This window comes from Hemitrygon akajei, chromosome 32 (assembly GCF_048418815.1).
Source record: "Hemitrygon akajei chromosome 32, sHemAka1.3, whole genome shotgun sequence".
Classification (NCBI taxonomy): Eukaryota; Metazoa; Chordata; class Chondrichthyes; order Myliobatiformes; family Dasyatidae; genus Hemitrygon; species Hemitrygon akajei.
The window spans coordinates 36,139,135-36,160,432 of record NC_133155.1 but is presented as its reverse complement, the minus strand read 5'-3'; the positions used below and the strand labels follow the sequence as shown (position 1 = coordinate 36,160,432).

Genomic DNA, 21,298 nt, shown 5'->3' with positions numbered 1-21,298 from the left:
TGATCCTGGCACCAGGGAGGCAACATACCATCCGGGTGTCTCTGTTCCACTGACTATCAACACTGCAGTTCTCTTCACCTCTCTGCTCTTTTGAGCCACAGCACCAGACTCAGTGTCAAGAGACCCTCCAGTAGGTCAACCCCCACAATAGTATCTAAAGTTGTGTACTTATTATTGAGGGGAACAACCACAAGTGTACTCTGCACTGGTACATCCCCTCCCCCTTCTTCTGACAGACACCCAGTTACCTGTGTTCTACAACCTAAGCGTGACTACCTCCTTGTAGCTCCTTTCTATCACTTCTCCATTCTCCATTATGAGTTAAAGGCCATCGAGCTGCAGCTCCAGTTCCTTAATACTTCCTTTCAGTGTACCTGGTGCAGATGTGTTTATCTGTGAGACTGGAGGCCTCCCAGACTTCCCACATCCCACACACAGTACAGAACAAGCCGTTCTCACTAAACTACTACGCCTGAACAGATGAGGAATGATCTGAGAGAGAGTAACTTACAGGACAATTTATCTCACCCAAACCTGATCTCGCCTCAGCCTGATGAGCCACATCCACTCTAAACACCGGCACACTCAAAACAATGGCAGCTCCAAGAATGGTCGCTCCACTTGCACGCAAGGCACTTTTATTGCCCCTTTCTAACGAATCCCTCTTGCTGATTGGTTGCTCCCGGTGTGAAGCTCTGCCTTTCAAATCCCAGTCACTGTTCTCATTGAAAGCTAGCTCTTTTTAGACGTGGACTGTCCAACTCAGAGAAATGCACAAAGCTCTGCTTTTTAAATCTTGAACGCAGACCTCACTGAAAGGTAGCTTTCTTATGCACTGCCTCTTGCTGATTGGTCACTCCTCACCCCAGAGAAACAGAGAAATTTTGTGTGTGTTCCTCTGGATTTCCAGCATCTGCAGATTCTCTTATGTTGGTGTCCACATTAGGCAGAAAATGGTGTTGGTAGACTGATGGGACTGAAGGCTGATAAATCCCCAGGGCCTGATGGTCTGCAACCCAGGGTACTTAAGGAGGTGTCTCTAGAAATCGTGGACGAATTGGTAATCATTTTCCAATGTTCTATAGATTCAGGATCAGTTCCTGAGGACTGGAGGATAGCTAATGTTATCCCACTTTTTAAGAAAGGAGGGAGAGAAAACAGGGAATTATGGACCAGTTAGCCTGACATCAGTGGTGGGGAAGATGCTGGAGTCAATTATAAAAGATGAAATAGCGGCACAGTTAGTGGATCAGTAACAGGATCGGTCCGAGTCAGCATGGATTTACGAAGGGGAAATCATGCTTGACTAATCTTCTGGAGTTTTTTGAGGATGTAACTATGAAAATGGACAAGGGAGAGCCAGTGGATGTAGTGTACCTGGACTTCCAGAAAGCTTTTGATAAAGTCCCAATTAGGAGATTAGTGGGCAAAATTAGGGCACATGGTATTGGGGGTAGGGTACTGACATGGATAGAAAATTGGTTGGCAGACAGGAAACAAAGAGTAGGGATTAACGGGTCCTTTTCAGAATGGCAGGCTGTGACTAGTGGGGTACCGCAAGGCTGTGCTGGGACAGCAGCTGTTTACAATATACATTAATGATTTAGATGACGGGATTAAAAGTAACATTAGCAAATTTGCAGATGACACAAAGGTGGGTGGCAGTGTGAAATATGAGGAGGATGTTAGGAGAATGCAGGGTGACTTGGACAGGTTGGGTGAGTGGGCAGATACATGGCAGATGCAGTTTAATGTGTATAAATGTGAGGTTATCCACTTTGGTGGCAAGAACAGGAAGGCAGATTACTATCTGAATGGTGTCAAGTTAGGAAAAGGTACATCAGTCACTGAAATGTAAGCATGCAGGTACAGCAGACAGTGAAGAAATGAAGAAAGCTAATGGCATGTTGGCCTTCATAACAAGGGGAGTTGAGTATAGGAGCAAAGAAGTCCTTCTACAGTTGTACAGGGCCCTGGTGAGACCACACCTGGAGTATTGTGTTCAATTTTGGTCTCCAAATTTGAGAAAGGACATTCTTGCTATTGAGGGAGTGCAGCGTAGGTTCACGAGGTTGATTCCTGGGATGGTGGGACTGTCATATGTTGAAAGATTGGAGTGACTGGGCTTGTATACACTGGAATTTAGAAGGATGAGAAGATCTGACTGAAACATATAAGATTATTAAGGGATTGGACACGCTGGAGGCAGGGAACATGTTCCCGATGTTGGGGGAGTCCAGAACCAGAGGCCACAGTTTAAGAATAAGGGGTAGGCCATTTAGAACGCAGTTCAGGAAAATCTTTTTCACCCAGAGAGTTGTGGATCTGTGGAATGCTCTGCCTCAGAAGGCAGTGGAGGCCAATTCCCTGGGTGCTTTCAAGAAAGAGTTAGATAGAGCTCTTAAAGATAGTGGAGTCAAGGGATATGGGGAGAAGGCAGGAACGGGGTACTGATTGTGATCAGCCATGATCACATTGAATGGCGGTGCTGGCTCGAAGGGCCGAATGGCCTACTCTTGCACCTATCGTCTATTTGTTCTGTTCTCAGCCCATTGAGATCAGTGTGGCATGGTTCTGCTTTACTATTACACCTAGGTTGTTCCTAATTGCTATCTTATACAGTGGACTGTTTGATGCTCAGTGTTACCAGGACAGTTACTTCATGACACACAACCTAATCCTCAGTGAGACCCAGTGCTTGTACACGGCACTGCTCAGTAATGTACTGACCTTGCATCATTTTCAGGCACACCTCAACGATATGCTGATCTCCTGCATCTCGCCCCTGTCAAAGTAAATGGAAGCAGTCACGATGGAGTCTTGCCCAGTCCGGAGAGGTCACACAGATTATAATTCACCTCACCCTTACAGTCAGTGTCGAAAATGAACCCACCAACAACTGCTCCCTGTGACATATAATTATGACATACTTTTTAACATTTTTATTCTGAGGGATGTGGATGTCATCATCAGGGCCAGCAACAACTGCCCATCCCTAATTGCCCTGGAGGAGGGGTGATCTTCCTCCATGAATCTCTTCAGGCCTGCTGGTAATGTTCTCCTGCAGGGCCACAGAGGAATCAAACCGGCCAATGATGACGGGTCAGCAATGGAGATGGTGAGTGATGTGGGAGAGATCAGAAGTTGCTGTTTTCATATCCTTGATGGCAGAGGGTAGCAGGTTTGGGGATGCTGGCAATGAAGCCAGGTGGCCACGTGCCTGGTGGGTCCACACTGCAGCAGCAAAGAGACTGAACACTCTGAATGAATACCTTTGTCCCAGACACGGCTGAGAGTCTTGGAGTTACCCTCATCCAAGAGGAGAGATTTCCATCACACTCTTGACTTGTGCCTTGTAGACAATAGGAAGAGTCTGGGGCATTGGGGACTGAGTCACTCATGGCATTATTCCTAACCTGAGCCCCTGGTCTATTGACACTGACCTCTCACCCATAGCTGGTGCTGGTGGGGTATTCAGCAGTGGTACTGCTGTCATGGAGATGTGGTAACTGCAGATGAGCAAATCTGAAGTTAAATAGAAAAAGCTGTAAATAATTCGCAGGTCAGGCAGCATCTGTGGTGGAAAAATCAGACATGATGTTTCGGATCAATGACATCAGAACAAATAATCACACTGAAACGTTAACACCATTTTTCTTTCTACTGATGATTCCCATCAATTTTATGGGAGTATTTTATTTGAGAGCTATTTTTGGCACATGACTCACTGAAAATGCCCGGCGGTTTCTGCTTTAAATCCTGAAGGGTTTGTTTCAGTTTGAGCTCGGGAATGAGACACTAGTAACTGCTCAGCACTGCCACCGTCTGGCAGACGGTGTCCATGCAGCTACTTACAACAATTCAGGAACTTTGGACACAGTGTAAAAAACTTCCTCTCAAAGTTACAGAGTTGATGCATAAAGTAGACCAGCCATTTTCACAGCTCAGCAGTAATGTGGGGATAAACAAGTGGATGATCCAAAGGGGAGAGTGGGGCTTTGTCTCAGCTCTTACACAATTTGAACAGCCTGTGGTCACTCCTGTTAACACTGTGGCCTGGACTTCAGCAGGTGGAGTGTAAGGATTCCACTGCATGATCCCATCAAATACTTCCCATCCGGATATGGCCTGGGTTCATCCCGTTTCAATTCCCTGTGGCTCATTGACTGTCAGTTAACACCGCTGTGGGTTTACAGTACAGAGGAGAACGGGCAGAAAGTAAACCACTGCGAACCATCCGAAGTTACCAGGGCTGTGTGTGAATTAAGAGACATGGGAGTTCTTTGCAGCAACAGCACCCTCAGCATCCTGTCCCTCAGGAGACGGTGGAGGAGGTCAGACACAAGGGAGCTGTGGGCTGTGCGGGTTTCTGTGCCCATTTCCCTGCCCAGTTCCACCCCTTCATTTGACAGGGGTTTGCTTTGCCCAGGGAGTTCCTGTTGCCCAGTTGCTCCTGGAATTCCTTGCACTCCATTGGAGCCCCGGTACCCAATCAGTCCGGCCCAGCCCTGAGCTCCAGGCTCACCCGGGTTACCGGGAGCACCTTAATATCCTGGTTCCCCTGGGATACCTTGCTGGAGGGACATGAAGAAGAGGGTTCCAGTGGTGTCAATGGCACCCCCATTACCTCCCCCTAACCCCACTACCCTTCTCTCCTCCTGTTCCCACACAACTTCCCCATCATCCCCCAAAACAGCCTTCTCCAACCATTCCCCTCAGTCCTTTCCCCACCCATCCCAACATTCCCACTTCCTCAAGCAGCTTGGTACCCACCCTGACCTGAACCACACCTCTCCAGACACTTACCCTCTCCACATCCACCTCAAGCTTATTCCTCGCACCAGTCCTCTCTCCTCAAACCCTCGTCCCTTTGTTACCAAGTTACTAGATTCCCTTTACCTCTTTCGCACTCTCTCTCAAGCCTTTACGTCCACATTGTAGACGGAACTGCACACAGACGGTGTGGTGGCAGGTCCTGTATTGAATAAAGGGCCCTCACAGATTTCTGTCTACACCAGGACTCTGTGAAAGATGGAGCTGGAGTGTGGTGACTTATTGCAAGCTGCTCTCTGCTAATCCGAGGAAATCTGCAGATGCTGGTAATTCAAACAACACACACAAAATGCTGGTGGAACACAGCAGGCCAGGCAGCATCTATAGGGAGATAGATGCTGCCTGGGCTGCTGTGTTCCACCAGCATTTTGTGTGTGTTCTCTGCTGATCCACTCATTACAAGGCCCAGGATATCATTTGCTATTCAACCACTTTCTCAACGCATCTGCTGAATGGAAACTTGCCTCCAGATCCCTCTGCTCCTGAATCTCCTTATTCCTGTTCTCTTCAGTTTCTCACTTCCCACTGTCACTGCTAAAATGTAAGACTTTACATTGGACCGTAAGACATAGGAGGAGAATTAGGCCATTTGTACAATTGAGTCTGCACTGCTATTCCACCGTGGCTGATTTATTATCCCTCTCATCCACATTCTCCTGCCTTCTCCCCATAACCTTTGATGCTCTGACTAATCAAGAACCTATCAACCTCCACAGGTATCTGTGGCAGTGAATTCCACTGATTCTGGCTAAGGAAATCCCTCCTATCTCATTCTAAAGGGATATCCTTCTACTCAGGCTGTGCCCTCTGATCCTAGACTTCCCTCCATTAGGAAACACTCTCTCCACATCCACTCTAGTTAGGCCTTTCAATATTCAATAAGTTTCAATAAGAAGCTCCCTCACTCTTCTAAACTCCAGTGAGTACAGGCTCAGAGCCATCAGACACTCCTCATACATTAATCATTTAATCCCTAGGATCATTCTCGTGAAACTCTTCTGGACTCTCCCTAACGCCAGCACTAACTTTCCTAGATAAGGGGCTGAAAACTACTCACAATACTCCACTCACTCTGACCATTTCCTTAGAAAGATTCAGCATTACATCCTTGCTTTTATATTCTCGTCCCCTTGAAATGAATGCTAACATTGCATTTGCCTTCCTTACCACTGACTCACCCTGCAAGTTAACCTCAGGGAATCCTGCACAAGAACTCCCGTCCCTTTCTGCCTCCAATTTCTGAATTGGCTCTCTGCTTAAAAAATAGTCTTTGTCTTTATTTTTCCTAACAGAGTTTATGCCCATACATTTCTCTATATTATAGTCTATCTGTTATTTCTTTGCCAATTGCTGTAACCTGTTTTTGTCCTTCTGCAGACCCCCTGCTTCCTCCACACTATCTGCTCCTCTACCTATCTTTGTATTTTCCGCAAATACGGCCACAAAACCATCACTGACATCAAAATAAATGGTCCCAACACCAATCCCTGTGGAACATCATCAGCAGCCAAGCAGAAAAGGTCCCCTTTATTCCCACTCTTTTCCTCTTCTCAATTTCCTATCCTTATTACTTTTTTAGTTGCATTTTGCTGGTTTTTAAAAGCTTTCCAATCTTCTAACTTCCCAATAATTTCTATTATATTTTATGCCCTCTCTTGCTTTTATGCTGTCTTTGATTTCTCTTATCAGCCGTAGTTGTCTCATCCTCCCTTTAGAATACATTCATCTTTGGTATGTATCTATCCTGTGCTTTCTGAATTACTCCCAAAAACTCCATTCTGCCATCAGCCCTGCAAGTATCCCATTCCAATCAACTTGGTTAGCTCCTCTCTCATGCCTCTGTAGTTCCCTTTGAATAGCTCTCCTTCCTTTTCACTCTCCACAACCCCTATCAAAAAACAGAAAGCAGACTTATGTCCCTCAGTCACATGTTGAAAAGGGAACCAGAAATGAAAAATCATTACGTGGAGTTCATGGAAAGGCTCCTCAGGAACAATCATACTGCGCTACCTCCTCCACCAGATCCCAACAAAGAAAACTGGGATTTGCCAAACTTCAGTGTTCACCACCCTCAGAAACCTGCACAAATATGAATTGTCTTTGATAGAAGCATGCAGTTCAAAGGCATATGTGTTCTCGCAGGGTCCAGACTTCACTAACAGCCTGCTCGGGTCCTCATGCACTTCAGAACAGAGTCTGTTGCAGTGATGGCAGACATTGAACAAATGCTCCACAGCTTCCTAGTGAGAGAAGTACATCGAGATATTCAAAATGCTGGAGGAACTCAGCAGGCCAGACAGCATCTGTGGAAAAGAGTACAGTCGACGTTTCAGGTCGAGACTCTTCAGCAGGACTGAGAGGATTTAACACCCATGTTGATCCCATTACCCCAGCACACCGCCACATAGAAAATTGTATTGTAAACAACAGCTAGTAGAACATGTGGAGAGGCTTGCATACTCCAAAGCACCTCAGTCTCCTGAGGAAGTAGAGGCAACTCTGACCCTTCTTGTACACAGCCTCTGTGTTGGTGCTCCACTCAAGTCTGTCACCCAGGTGCACCCCCAGGTACTTGTAGGTCCTCATCATTAATAGTAACAGGGAGCAATGCAGGCTTAGTCTTCCTAAAGTCCATCACCACCTCCTTTGTCTTACTGATGCTGAGCTGCAAATGATGCAATTTGCACCATTTGACAAAATCCTCCACCAGGGCCCTGTATTCATCCTCTCGGCCTCCCTTTATACTGAGTCATCAAAGAATTTCTGCAGGTGACATGACTCAGTGTTATATCGAAAGTCTGAGGCATACAGGGTAAACAGGAAGGGAACCAATACAGAGGAAAAAGCCGTGACTGTAGGGCCTTATCAACATCTGATGAGCCCTTCACTCCTGAAGGAACAAACTTCAGCCTTTGATTGGAATTGTGCCCGGCGTGACTGTTTCATTACCCCAGGTCTGTGACGATTGTAACAACACTTGAGAACAGGTTTGTGTGAATATTCCCAACCACCTGCCTCAAATGCTATTGTGAATCAGCAGATAACCTCCACTGGGATAGTATAGCCTCACCCAATGGCATCTATGTTATATATGACCATGACCACAAAACATTGAACAGCTTGCTTCCACTCTTCCCAATTGAATAATTCTCCCCACCAGACTGGAACTGAGTTCTCCGAATACTGTCAGTGAAAACAAAATGCCAGAGTTAGTCGGCTAGTCAGGAGTTTCGGCCCAAACTGCCTCATTAATTCCCAGACTGCTGGCTCTTCCTGTGGTCCAGTCCCAGCACTCTCCCATCATTAGCAGAACATCATAGTCACTGCTATCAGCCTTGGTGCCACAGTCTGAGTTCACAGTTGGAGACCCTGCCTCAGAACCTACCTGGTTGGCTTTTTGCAGATGGGGACTGTGACCAACAACTCGCTGCCGAAAGCCACGTTCACTGTTTTGGTTCAACATGACGCTAACTTGCTTGCGAAATTCCTCTGCCTCGGCTGGACGCTGCAGATTATAGATGGGAGAATGCTGTGGGGCCTTAGGCACCTTATCAAGCAGAGAGGCACAAATTAGAATATAGCTGGTCCAACACTAATTTATCTGGACAAAAGTATGTGGTCAGGAAGCTGATGGTGGAAATAATCACTCCATGAGTGAAGTGTATCCTGGACCAATATATCCTCTCCAATACTCAAGCAACATTGATCTTGGAGGCCTACCCAGTGGTGCACGTGAACACCACTGATCCACCTGGAAACGGCACTTACTGCTGTAGAGTCAAATTTGTAACCAATGTGAATGGCTTAACTAGTGTTTCAGCTGGAGCAGGGCTTGGTATGGGTCTTTAAAGGAAACCAGTGAAACAAGCTGCATCACTCATCTGTAGTTTCAGTAGCATGTTGATCAGTAAAAGTGACAACTAATTTGATAGCATGTATCTGGGCTAAAGCACTAGTTAATATTGAGATTGCAGGATTACGAATACGGGGATCATCAAATTCGATTTGGGAAGTATTAAGGCTGTATTGTGGAGCCCACAGCAATCAGGATCAGGGTGGTGTGACACCCCACACTCCAGGGGTGAGAGACCACAGGGCTCGGTGCATGAGGAGGTAGTAACGATCCCTAAGATCTGCTTGCAATCACCAAGATCAGTGGTAGCTGTGTCAGGACAACTAGAACTAGGGGCCCTTACTCATATTTTCTAAAATATTGTGAAAATTGTGAAATGCTCATTGATGATAATACCAACAAATTGAATACATAATTATTGAAGGCTTGTCTTCATGTGTAATATTATCTATTTGGGGAGTGGTTATCAACGTAACCTTAAGCTTCAGTTTCATCAACAGCAGAATTTCTTATAGACTTGCCTACCCTGTTTTCCAACTTGCTGAAGTCTATCTGAAATATAACTGCTCAAAGGGATATCAAAAGTTCAGAACTACTTTTTATTGTAAGGTATCATCTGTGCCAAAGCAGAATGTAAAATAAAATGGAATTGCTTTCATCCCTGGTCAACTGGAACTGACAAGTCCAATTTTCTTTTTTGAGATTTTAGTCCCATAAACTACTTTACCTACCCAGATTTCCTATTCCTCCTTCAGTCCATGACAACTGTCATTCAGAATCTCTGATGAGTCCTTGAACATGACTCGAAGCAATCCCGTAGCTACTCCTCTGCCTCCTGCAACCACCTCTTTGTTGATCTTATCTCTGGTGCTTTAGTCTTTAGCCTCTGCCTATACACAAGTAGGAGGAGAATAGCCAGATGTTCAGACTCCTGAAAGGCAGTCAAGTGATGGAACAGTTGGCATTCCTGCTGGTAGTGTAGCAGTGGTCAAGTTGTTGGGACCCCTGATGTGCCAGCTGGCATGCTGATCATAACTGGGAAGAGATTTCTCCAAACTAGCCTGATTGAAGTCCACGGCAAAGATGTGCAAGACGTTGGGCTAGGCTGTGATCCAATAGATGCTTCTTGTTTGCTAATAATGGCACCCAACATATCAAATGCTTGCTTAATATCTGCCTTTGGTGGGATGTAATCTGGGGTCACAATCACAAAAGAGAATTCTCTTGGTCAGTAGAATGGTCAGCACTTAATCATTAGCTGCTCCAGGTCAGGATAACAGGAGTGCAAGAAGACTGCAATGTCAAAGCATCACGAAGTGTTTATCATGAAACACAGTCATCCACCTTCTTCACAGCCTTCTTCAAATCAGCAGTCGGTGGTCCATCCAGTGGATTGAAAATCCCTCAGGCTCGATTGCCATGTCCAGCATTTCCGGAGTGAGCCATGGCTCAGTGAAACAGAAGGAAGCAATCCCTTATTTCCCTCCAATATGGCAATCTTGCCATTAGGTCCTCTTCTATCTTCTTCTCCAGTGACTGTACATTCACCAACATTGTGCTTGAAGAGGTAGCCTCGTATCTCGATGCCTTAACCTGGCTTGAAATCCATTCAGGCACCCTATCTTCCATGATAGTTGACCTTCACTCACTTCAAGGTGCATAATATCAACACTAAAATATAACAAGAACAACATCCCATTTTGGAGTTTGGGTCAGGAGAACGAATCCAGAGTTCTGTGAAAAGCAGTGGATCACAGGGAAAGCTCTCCCAACATTGAGCACATCTGCATGAAGCATTGCTGCTGGAAAGCAGCTTCTATCATGAAGGCCCCTCACAAACCTGTCTCTTTGTATTTGCACAGTTTGTGTCTTTTGTATTTTGATTGAATGCCCAAGTTTGTGCGGGCTTTCGTTGTTTCTATTATAGTAATTATTCTATTATGGATTTATTGAGTGTACCCACAAGAAAATGAATCTCAGGGTTGTAAAAGGTGACATATATAAACTTTGATAATAAATTTACTTTGAACTTTTGCACTTTAGAAGACCTGGCTGCTGCAGCTCTCCCCCGGTAGATCGTACTTCACCCAACAGTATCCAAAGCGGTATAATTATTATTCAGGGAATGTCCACAGGAGCACTCTGCACTGTCTATTCTCTTTCCTTACCTGACAGTAACCCAACTACCTGTGGACTTCAACTCAGGTTTACCATCTCCCTGTAGCTCCTCTCTATACTATATAAAAAATGTTCGTGTACTCGTTAAGACATTTAGGATTCAGTCAGATTAATTGCAAAACAAATATTACCGGTAATCATTCTGACTTCCAATGGGGAGACTTCTTGCTAGAAGTCAGTCTGTCCAGAATCTTTGGGTCTGGGTGCATCCTGTCTAATTTATTTGCCCTGCACTGACTCCAGTCCGCAGCACAACACGAGAAGAGTTTTTAATTCTTGATTTTTGTTTGGTTCACTTTGTGTACTTGTTTTCTTAATTTTTCTTATTACTGGGAAAAATCAACAAATTACGAGATGAACTATATTGTGGTATTGAGGATTACCCCAGTACTGGATGGACTGCTGAACTCTACACCTCTGTAGTATTGGTCCATACTGTAGCATTGGGGAGTATGTTGAAAATAAATTGATCAATGCCACAAATAGAGCTGGATTACAAAGCACTGTACAAGTAGATATCTAAAGATATTAGCATGATTGAAAAAAAAGGGGGAAAACACAGCCGAATGTGAGATCGGATTTACAAAGGTTGGGGCAAACTGCTCTCAAAATATAAAACCCAACAAGTTGATATAAAGAAATCCATTTTATGTAAATATATATAATGTTTAGAACAAGTGCAGAAAATGTAACTACAATTCAAATGGTTAGAATTTATAGACAGATTATAACAGCCTTGGTAAGACAACACAAAGAGTACCATGAATATATTAGTCATCACATCCGAGGAAAGATGCAATGACTTTGGAGGAAGTATCGTACAGATTTACAGAACGAAATGTGACTTGAGTTCCAAGGTACACTAATTAAGATGGAGGCAATTTAAACTTTGTATGAAAACCTTGTGATTCTGGAGCTGTTTGGGTGTACCTGACAGCCCTCTTCATTAATGGGAATTTCTTAAACTTAGTGGGATCTTTTTTTTAAAAAAGAGATGTTAAAAGTTCAGCACATGCAGAACAGAAATGGAGCATTAGAACAAAAATATTCCATAGAAATAATTTCCTCGACTTGGACTGTACGCTTGGTCCCATTTATAGAATTCAGTTGATGTTCGTGCAATCTGACAATCTATTCCCTGTTACAGGCATCACTCTCCACTTGAATCCAATAGACGATGCATTGCTCAGAGTAATTCAGTATTTCCATTATCAGTCCTTGTTACCTTCATCTTCTTTTCAGGTTAGACACAAAATGATAACACATACCACCCCCCTGAGAGAACTCAGCTTTAGTCAATGTGCATTATTTTTCATATTAATGACTGGCCATTATTCACACAGTTCATCGGTACAGGCATGTGGAAGGAAGTCCTGAGCATACCACAATTCCAAATATCTGTTCCTTCTATCATATTTGATCAGTTACTGCTGATTAGTTTCAAGTTATGGTTAGTCACTCTTCAAAATGAATGATTCACCTTCTGGACCTCCTCGAATAAAATGCATCTTTTAACTTTTCTTCAACACTGTTGCAAGTTAAAATAATAGTAGAGTGGTGAGAAAGTGTTTCGAGTGAATGGCAAGGCTGGAGATGGGAGATGTTAGAAAATCTCCAGGAATATATCAAGCCAGTATCAATTAACTCCAACTTTCAAAAGAAGTTTGTGCAATATTTACCCAAAATTTGATCCACCAGGAAGCTTCAGGAATTACAACCCAGAATATCAACACCAAATTTGGTGTTGATTATAAGTACGGAGGAATGACCGCACTGTATATCCTTTGATACCGGAGTCATTCTGCATTCAGTCTCTAAAAGGCAAGAGGTTCAGGCTGGATACTGTCCACACCTTTCACACCGATTGATTCACACCCTGGACAAGTTCTTGCGATTCAACTGCAGATTGGAAACAACCTCTACACTTCTTATGCAGTGTTTTCAGAGTCAGAGTAAGTGTGTGTGTTTAATTGTGCCTCTGCCCTCCTCTTCCTCTTCAAGTGGTACTGATGATTCTTGGATTTCAGGTGAGCTGCAAGTAAGCATTCAGAGTTCATTGAACAGTGTTACCCAGCTAGTTCCTCACCCTCGGTTCCCCAACCTTCCTTCACTGAGTTTCATCATGCATGTTAGGTAATTCTTACCCTTCCATTCCTGATCACCAAGGATGATTTTGTCACACAATTCGCAGACTCGACGATTCCTCTTCCCATCATTCTGGTCCTGAGCCATGGTTAGCGGCAGTGCTACAGGCGTCTCTCCCTGTGGTCATGGAGAGCAGCTGTCAAACACCATTCATTGTGTCAACACAAAATAGTTGACCAGTAACAAAGAGGAGATTGGGATCAGCACACCAAGTTAAATAATTGGCTTTCATTCACTGGAGGTATCAATACATTTTGAAGAGTCCTCTGGAGCAAAGCATGCTCAATTTCTCTGCCACCATTTTTACTGAGGCTTTAGCATTTCTTCATTTAAGGAATTTACTGTCTGCATTTCAAGGTGTCCTAATTTCATTACACCACAAGCATAACGAGTTAGAAAAGCCAGCAGAGTGACAAACAGCAAAAGCATAAAAGACCAGCTTAATGATTCTAGTTGTAAGATTGTTTGAGCAGGACATCGGTGCACACTGAAGAGTACCACTGGATCATTTGCATCAGGCTTAGAAAACAGTGTTGTATCAAATTACTGAAGAGTTCAATGTAAATTTACAGCACTCAGGAACAACAAATAGCAGCAGCCAATGTTAAACTTTAAGCAATGGAGCCAGAAATGGTTATAAAGAAAGAGAATGAATTATGCAGCCAAGCTCATAGAAATGGCGGCAAATGTGAGGCAAGGACAAGCACAGGGGTAGAAAGAAAGCAGGGATTTTGATTATAAAGAACTACCAGTCAGGCCATAGAGCCAACTGCTCTTTATAGTATTTCCTGCTGCTGCACCTCATCAAATTATATCACTATTTACAATATTTACTAATGGCCCATTTCTGCGTTGTAGTACTCTGACTCCCATTCCTTTGTTCTCATGTTCATTCCCTTAAAAATGCTTATATTTTTCACATCTACCACTCGATGTGGGAGCAAGTTTCCTTATTTGCACTGTACCAAGGTGATCACTACTCTGCCTTTGATTTCTCCAGGGTTGAGGAGACCACACTGTCAACACCAAAGAAGCCCATTAGATTGGAAGGAATGCAAGTGATTGTACCAAATGCAGATTGGGTGATCACTTTGCACAACAGTTATGTTCTGCCTGCAAAGCTGACCGTAAAACCATAAGCTATAATAGCAGAATAAGGCCATTTGGCCCATCGAGTCTGCTCTACCATTTCAACATGGCTGATCCAACTCCCTCTCAACCGCATTCCCCTGCTTTCTCCCCTTAACCTTTCACATGCTGAATAATCAAGAACCTATTAAACTACCTTTAATACACCCAATGTCCTACCCTACACAGCCACCTTTTGGAACAAGTTCCACAGACTCACCACCTTCTGGCTAAAGAAACTCCTCCTCATCTCTGTTCTGAATAGTTGACCCTCTATTCTGAGGCTGTGCTCTCTGGTTCTAGACTTGCCCACTACAGGAAACATCCTTTTCACATCCACCCTAACCAGGCCTTCCAATATTCAATATGTTTCAATTACATAGCACCTTATTCTTCTAAACTCTTGCGACTACAGGCCCAGAATCATCAAACACTCCTCATATGATCACCCTACCATTCCTGGAATTATTCTCATGAACCTCCTCTGAACTCTTGATATTACTGTTGCCTGTCACTTTAATTCCCAGCCACTCTGACCTTCTGTCTGTGCTCTCTCACACTGTGACAGTGAACCTAACTCAAGCCTGAGGCACAACAGTGTGTCTTCCACTTTGGCATTTTGTAGCCTTCTGGACTCAAAACTGAATTCTCTGCCCTTGGGGAATTTGATTTCTGTCTGTATCAGACATCTGTCTATAAAACGGGTTCAGCTTATTTTGTTCTTCCTTTTGTTTTCTCTCTGGCAATGGAGCTCAAACGTACACTGAATTGCTGGGCATGTCCTCCTGCTCTACATTTTTTAACTGCTTCATTCTTTTGTCTATATTCTTGCTCTCTATCCAGTCCCACTCACACATAGACCAGGTAACCTTCACCCATTTTAATCTATCAAAGGCATTCTCAACCCTTGCTCCCTCCCACCAAAGCTTCTTATGTTCCCTTTTCAGCTCTTATGAAGGGTTTCAAACTAAAGCTTTGACAATTTCTCCTTCTATTTCCTGCCTGGCCTACTTGGTATTCCCAGTATTTTCTCTTTTTAGTTTAGATTCCCAGCTTCTATTGATTTTCATTCCAAGTTGCACTGTAGAAAAATATTACCTTGTTACCCCCAGATTTTATGAATTACCATGAATGCTACTTCTAACTTACCAATCGCTCTGCCATTGAGTAAAAAACTCTTCTGTACTCTACTGTATAATTTATACATTCTATGATAATAAATGTTAATTTGAATATTCTAATACTTTGATTTTGGTCACCTGTTAAAGCTCTTGAAACTTCACTGCCTAAAAAACCTTACAGCAGCCAGAACAGCAGAGGGGAAGAGCCTGCAGCTTTTAAAAATCGTATTGGCTGTGTATGGCAATCTGCCAATAACAGGCAAGGTAAAGTGGAATGGCCATTTTGGAGTGGTCATTGTGACAGTGGCCAGTGTAAAAATTGGAAGCTGAGGCTTTGACTCAAGAGGCTTCATCAAGAAGGGACATGTGAGTAACAGGTAAGAACTGCTAAAATTTTAATTTTTGTGTTGACTTGTGACTTTTGATTTACCATAAAGAAAATGGCAGCGAGGGCAGTGGAATGCGGGAAGATGTGGGAAGTCAGAATCTCATGGTCTCCTTAATAACTCCATCAGGAGGAGGTGCACCCAACCGCAGCTTGTGACAAATCGGGTCAAGGAACTGGAAGTGTAGATAGATGTACTCAGGAAGGAGCTCATTAATGAGGATTTAATGGGGTACAGGTTACAGATAGAGTGACCATCAGGAGAAGTAAGGGGAATAGGCAGACAGTGCAAGATCCCCCGTGGCCATTCCCCTCACTGACAAGTATACATACCTCTTGGTTATTGTTTGGGGTGGATGACCTTACAGACGGCGGCAGCGGCAGCAGTCGCCTGGTTAGTAGCACCATGCCTGGCTCTGAGGCAGAGGAGGGAAGGACAGACCAACAGGGGATTCAATAGTAAGGGGTGCAGATAAGTGTTGCTGTGGCTGCAATCGAGACTCTAGGCTGGTGCATTGCCTCCTTGATTCCAGGTCAAGGATATTGCAGTGGGTACAGGACATTCTGAGAGGGGAGGATATGCAGCCAGAGGTCATGGTCCATATTGGTGCCAATGACAGGCAGGCATTTTAGACACTTAGATAGAATATTTCAAAACTCACGTGCAATACATGGTGCAGTTCAATATACGGCGAAGGAGCTGGTGCAGAAGTGAGGGCTTCAGATTTATGGATCATTGAGCTCTCTTCCAGGGCAGACAAGATGTGTACAAACAAGAATGTTTGAATCTGAACTGGATGGGAACCAATATCCTCGCAGGGAGGTTTGCTTGTGGTACATGGGAGGCTTTGAACAATACTAGCAGGGAGACTGGAACCAAAACAGCAGGGCAGCAGGTGGTAGTATTAAGGGCAAGAGAGATGGTGTGACAAGCAAGATGGAAAGGAAGGACAACAAGGGGAAGATTGGATTGATGAGCTGGAAAGCGTTTACTTCAATGTTAGAAGTATTATGAGTAATGAGGGTGAACTTCGAGCCTGGATCAGTACATGAAATGACAACGTCGTTGCTGTTACAGAGACCAACGTTCTGTAACAAGCATCCTGAACCAGTCTGGATAAATTCACTCACTGACTCCACAACCTACAGAATCACTTCCAAGGATTCTACACTCACGTCCTCAGTATTATTTACTTACTGTTTTATTGCTTGTGTGAATTGTTGTCTTTTGCACATAGGTTGCTTATCAGTTTTTGCTATTTATAGTTTTTAATTGATTCTATTGTATTTCTTTATTTTCCTGTAAATGCCTGCAAGAAAATGAATCTCAATGTGACATATACAAACTGGGCAGAGTGAGATGTTGCTCTTTGTGAGGTCACATGAAAGGAGAAAGTACCATTTCTCCTTTACTATAATAGCAATGAGATACAGCGGTACCTTGCGGTTCAGGTCCATGGTTCACTGAAGGTGGCGAAGGTGGTAAAGGTAGGCTTGCCTTCATTGGTAGGGACATTGAGTGTAAGAGTGAGAAAGTATTTCTGCAGCTGTACAGTTGTGCTGTGAGGATTACATTCCTTGACTTCTCTAGTGCCTTTAACACCATCCAGCCCAAGATCTTAAGGCACAAACTAACGGAGATGGGAGTAGACTCTCACATGGTGGATTGGATAGTGGACTACTTGACAGATAGACCTCAGTATGTGCGGTTGGGAGACTGTAGGTCTGACACGGTGGTCAGCAGCACAGGAGCGCCGCAGGGAACCGTACTCTCTCCGGTCCTGTTCACCCTGTACACATCAGATTTCCAATATAACTCGGAGTCCTGCCATGTGCAGAAGTTCGCTGATGACACGGCCATAGTGGGGTGTGTCAGGAACGGACAGGAGGAGGAGTATAGGAAACTGATACAGGACTTTGTGATATGGTGCAACTCAAACTACCTGCGTCTCAATATCACCAAGACCAAGGAGATGGTGGTGGACTTTAGGAGATCTAGGTCTCATATGGAGCCAGTGATCATTAATGGAGAATGTGTGGAGCAGGTTAAGACCTACAAGTATCTGGGAGTACAGTTAGACGAGAAGCTAGACTGGACTGCCAACACAGATGCCTTGTGCAGGAAGGCACAGAGTCGACTGTACTTCCTTAGAAGGTTGGCGTCATTCAATGTCTGTAGTGAGATGCTGAAGATGTTCTATAGGTCAGTTGTGGAGAGCGCCCTCTTCTTTGTGGTGGCGTGTTGGGGAGGAAGCATTAAGAAGAGGGACGCCTCACGTCTTAATAAGCTGGTAAGGAAGGCGGGCTCTGTCGTGGGCAAAGTACTGGAGAGTTTAACATTGGTAGCTGAGCGAAGGGCGCTGAGCAGGCTATGGTCAATTATGGAAAACTCTGAACATCCTCTACATAGCACCATCCAGAGACAGAGAAGCAGTTTCAGCGACAGGTTACTATCGATGCAATGCTCCTCAGACAGGATGAAGAGGTCAATACTCCCCAATGCCATTAGGCTTTACAATTCAACCGCCAGGACTTAAGAACTTTTTAAAAGCTATTATTAATGCTTTTTGAGAAAGTGATTTAGATGCATATCATATTTTTTTTACTGAGTTAAGTATTGTATGTAATTAGTTTTGCTACAACAAGTGTATGGGACATTGGAAAAAAAGTTGATTTTCCCCATGGGGATGAATAAAGTATCTATCTATCTATCTATCTATCTATCTATCTATCTATCTAACTCCAGTGACACCACACTTGGAATACTGGGTGTAGTTCTGGATGATCCATCATGGAAGGATTGGAGGGGGTGCAGAAGAGGTTTACCAGGATGCTGACTGGATTAGAGTGTATAAACTACAAGGAAAGGTTGGACAAACTTGGGTTGTTCTCTCTAAGCATTGGAGGAATAGGTGAGACACATAGATAGGGTAGACAGTCTGAATCTTCTCTCCAGGGTGGACAGGTCAAACACCAGAGGACATGACTTTAAGCTGAGATTTAAGGGGATGAGAGGTTTAATTTTATTTAAAAGAGCGTGGTAGGTACCTGAAATAGGCTATCAGGAGTAGTAGTGAAAGCAAACCGTCTGGTTGAGACTTTAGACAGACACATGAATGAGAGAATTAGAGAGCTGTGGATGATAAACAGCAGGATGGTTAGCATAACCTGGCATTGATTGGCACAACATCGTGGGCTCAATGGCCTGTTCCGTATTCTAAAAAAACAACCCTAGCTTCTCCAATCTACACAAGTAACTCAAGTCTTTCCCCTTGACACTATCCGAGTCTGGCCAAGTGTGACATTGGAATGAACAGCAGACTCCAGCTGAAACGTGACCAGCATTTGATAAAGGTTTAATGAAACCTTACTTTTGTAATTATTCTACTGACAATACCAAGGCTTACATATTCTTACAAAAAATAGTCACTATTTCTATAGAAATAATTGGTAACACTTTGTTCAGTGTTTCTTCAGTACAATTGCTGATGGCTTGAATAGAGACTGACCCAATACCTTCAGGACAACTTTACTTTAAGTACAGTCTCACACCTATCACATACAGTCATTGGGTTTTTACCAGGTCTCAGAACAATCATATTAATATTCTTACCCCTCCAAATAAAAAATACAAACCCCATTTCCAGAAAAGTTGGGATATTTTCCAAAATACAATAAAAACAAAAATCTGTGATATGTTAATTCACATGAACCTTTATTTAACTGACAAAAGTACAAAGAAGATTTTCAATAGTTTTACTGACCAACTTAACTGTATTTTGTAAATATACACAAATTTAGAATTTGATGGCTGCAACACACTCAACAAAAGTTGGGACAGAGGCAAGTTTACCATTGTGTTACATCACCTTTCCTTTTAATAACACTTTTTAATCATTTTGGAACTGAGGATACTAATTGTAGTAGATTTGCAATTGGAAATTTTGTCCATTCTTGTTGATATAAGACTTCAGCTGCTCAACAGTCCGTAGTCTCCATTGTCTGATTTTCCTCTTCATGATGCACCATACATTTTCAATAGGAGATAGATCTGGACTGGCAGCAGGCCAGTCAAGCACACGCACTCTGTGTCTACAAAGCCACGCTGTTGTAGCCCGTGCAGAATGTGGTCTGGCATTGTCCTGCTGAAATAAGCATGGACGTCCCGGGAAGAGACGTCGCCTTGATGGCAACATATGTCTCTCTAAAATCCTAATATACGCCTCAGAGTCAATGGTACCTTCACATACATGCAACTCACCCATGCCGTGGGCACTGATGCACCCCCATACCATCACAGATGCTGGCTTTTGCACCTTTCGCTGAAAACAATCAGGATGGTCATTTTGATCTTTAGCACGGAGAACTCAACGCCCGTTTTTTCCGAAAACTAGCTGAAATGTGGTTTCATCTGACCACAGCACACTGTTCCAGAGTCCCTCGGTCCATTTGAGATGAGCTCGGGCCCAGAGAACTCGCCGGCGTTTCTGCATAGAGTTGATGTATGGCTTCCTCCTTGCATAATACAGTTTGAAGTTGCATTTCTGGATGCAGCGACGGACTGTGTTAAGTGACAATGGTTTTCCGAAGTACTTCCGAGCCCAGGTGGCTATAATTGTCACAGTAGCATGACGGTTTCTTAGGCAGTGCTGCCTGAGGGCTTGAAGATCACGCGCATTCAGCAGTGGTTTCCATCCTTGCCCTTTACGCACTGAGATGTCTCTGAATTCTCTGAATCTTTTCACAATATTATGTACTGTAGATGTTGAAAGACCTAAATTCTCTGCAATCTTGCATTGGGAAATGTTCCTTTTGAACTGACTAACAATTCTCTCATGAATTTTGGCACAAAGGGGTGAGCCACGACCCATCCTTGCTTGCAAAGACTGAGCCTTTGATGGACGCTACTTTTATACCCAGTCATGATACCTCACCTGCTACCAATTAGCCTGCTTAATGTGGAGTCTTCCAAACTGGTGTTACTTGAATATTCTGTGCACTTTTCAATCTTATTTTAACTCTGTCCCAACTTTTGTTGAGTGTGTTGCAGCCATCAAATTCTAAATTTGTGTATATTTACAAAATACAATTAAGTTGGTCAGTAAAACTATTGAAAATCTTTTCTTTGTACTTTTGTCAGTTAAATAAAGGCTCACGTGAATTAACATATCACAGATTTTTGGTTTTATTGCATTTTGGAAAATATCCCAACTTTTCTGGAAATGGGGTTTGTAATTAAAATTAAATATTTCCTTGCCTCCTGTTCTCTCGTTCACCCTCTAGCTCCTGTCAAATCTCCTACCATCCACCCACACTACAGATGATTAACAGAATCCAGCTAACTTACCCCTGTGCTTTTGGGAACAGGAGAAGTGTGCAAACTCCTGGCAGACAGCACCCAAGGTCAGGATTACACCTGGGATGCCGGACCTGAAGCAGCGTCTCTGCTTGTCGTGCCATTAATTACAGAACACAATTGTCACAAGTTGCCAAAATTCAATGGAAATGTGATCTCTGAGTGAAGCTTGGTTCCGTCCTTTTCCTTTCTAATCAGATGCTGAATTTTGCTTTCCTACCACAATGTGTTTTGCTACTGAAGGCTACAGTCTTTACCACAAGACCATTAGACATAGGAGCAGAATTAGACCATCTGGC

At 43.6% G+C, this 21,298-nt stretch overlaps 1 protein-coding gene across 5 annotated transcripts in view; it reads right to left on the bottom strand.

Annotated features, from left to right (window-relative positions):
- trit1 (tRNA isopentenyltransferase 1) overlaps window positions 1–21,298 on the bottom strand; it is a 73,907-nt gene that overhangs the window by 11,731 nt on the left and 40,878 nt on the right. For 2 of the 5 annotated variants that reach the window (XM_073034411.1, XM_073034412.1), the window contains 2 exons: window positions 13,009–13,126; window positions 11,498–12,896 (listed from right to left, as the gene is read on the bottom strand). In XM_073034411.1, coding sequence (XP_072890512.1) covers window positions 12,793–12,896; window positions 13,009–13,126 — 222 coding nt within the window. In that variant the 3' untranslated portion in view covers window positions 11,498–12,792. Of the gene's footprint in view, window positions 1–2,730; window positions 2,786–2,824; window positions 3,575–8,218; window positions 8,381–11,497; window positions 12,897–13,008; window positions 13,127–21,298 lie in introns of those variants that run through there. The other 3 variants (XR_012096972.1, XR_012096970.1, XR_012096971.1) reach the window with 3 other exon arrangements.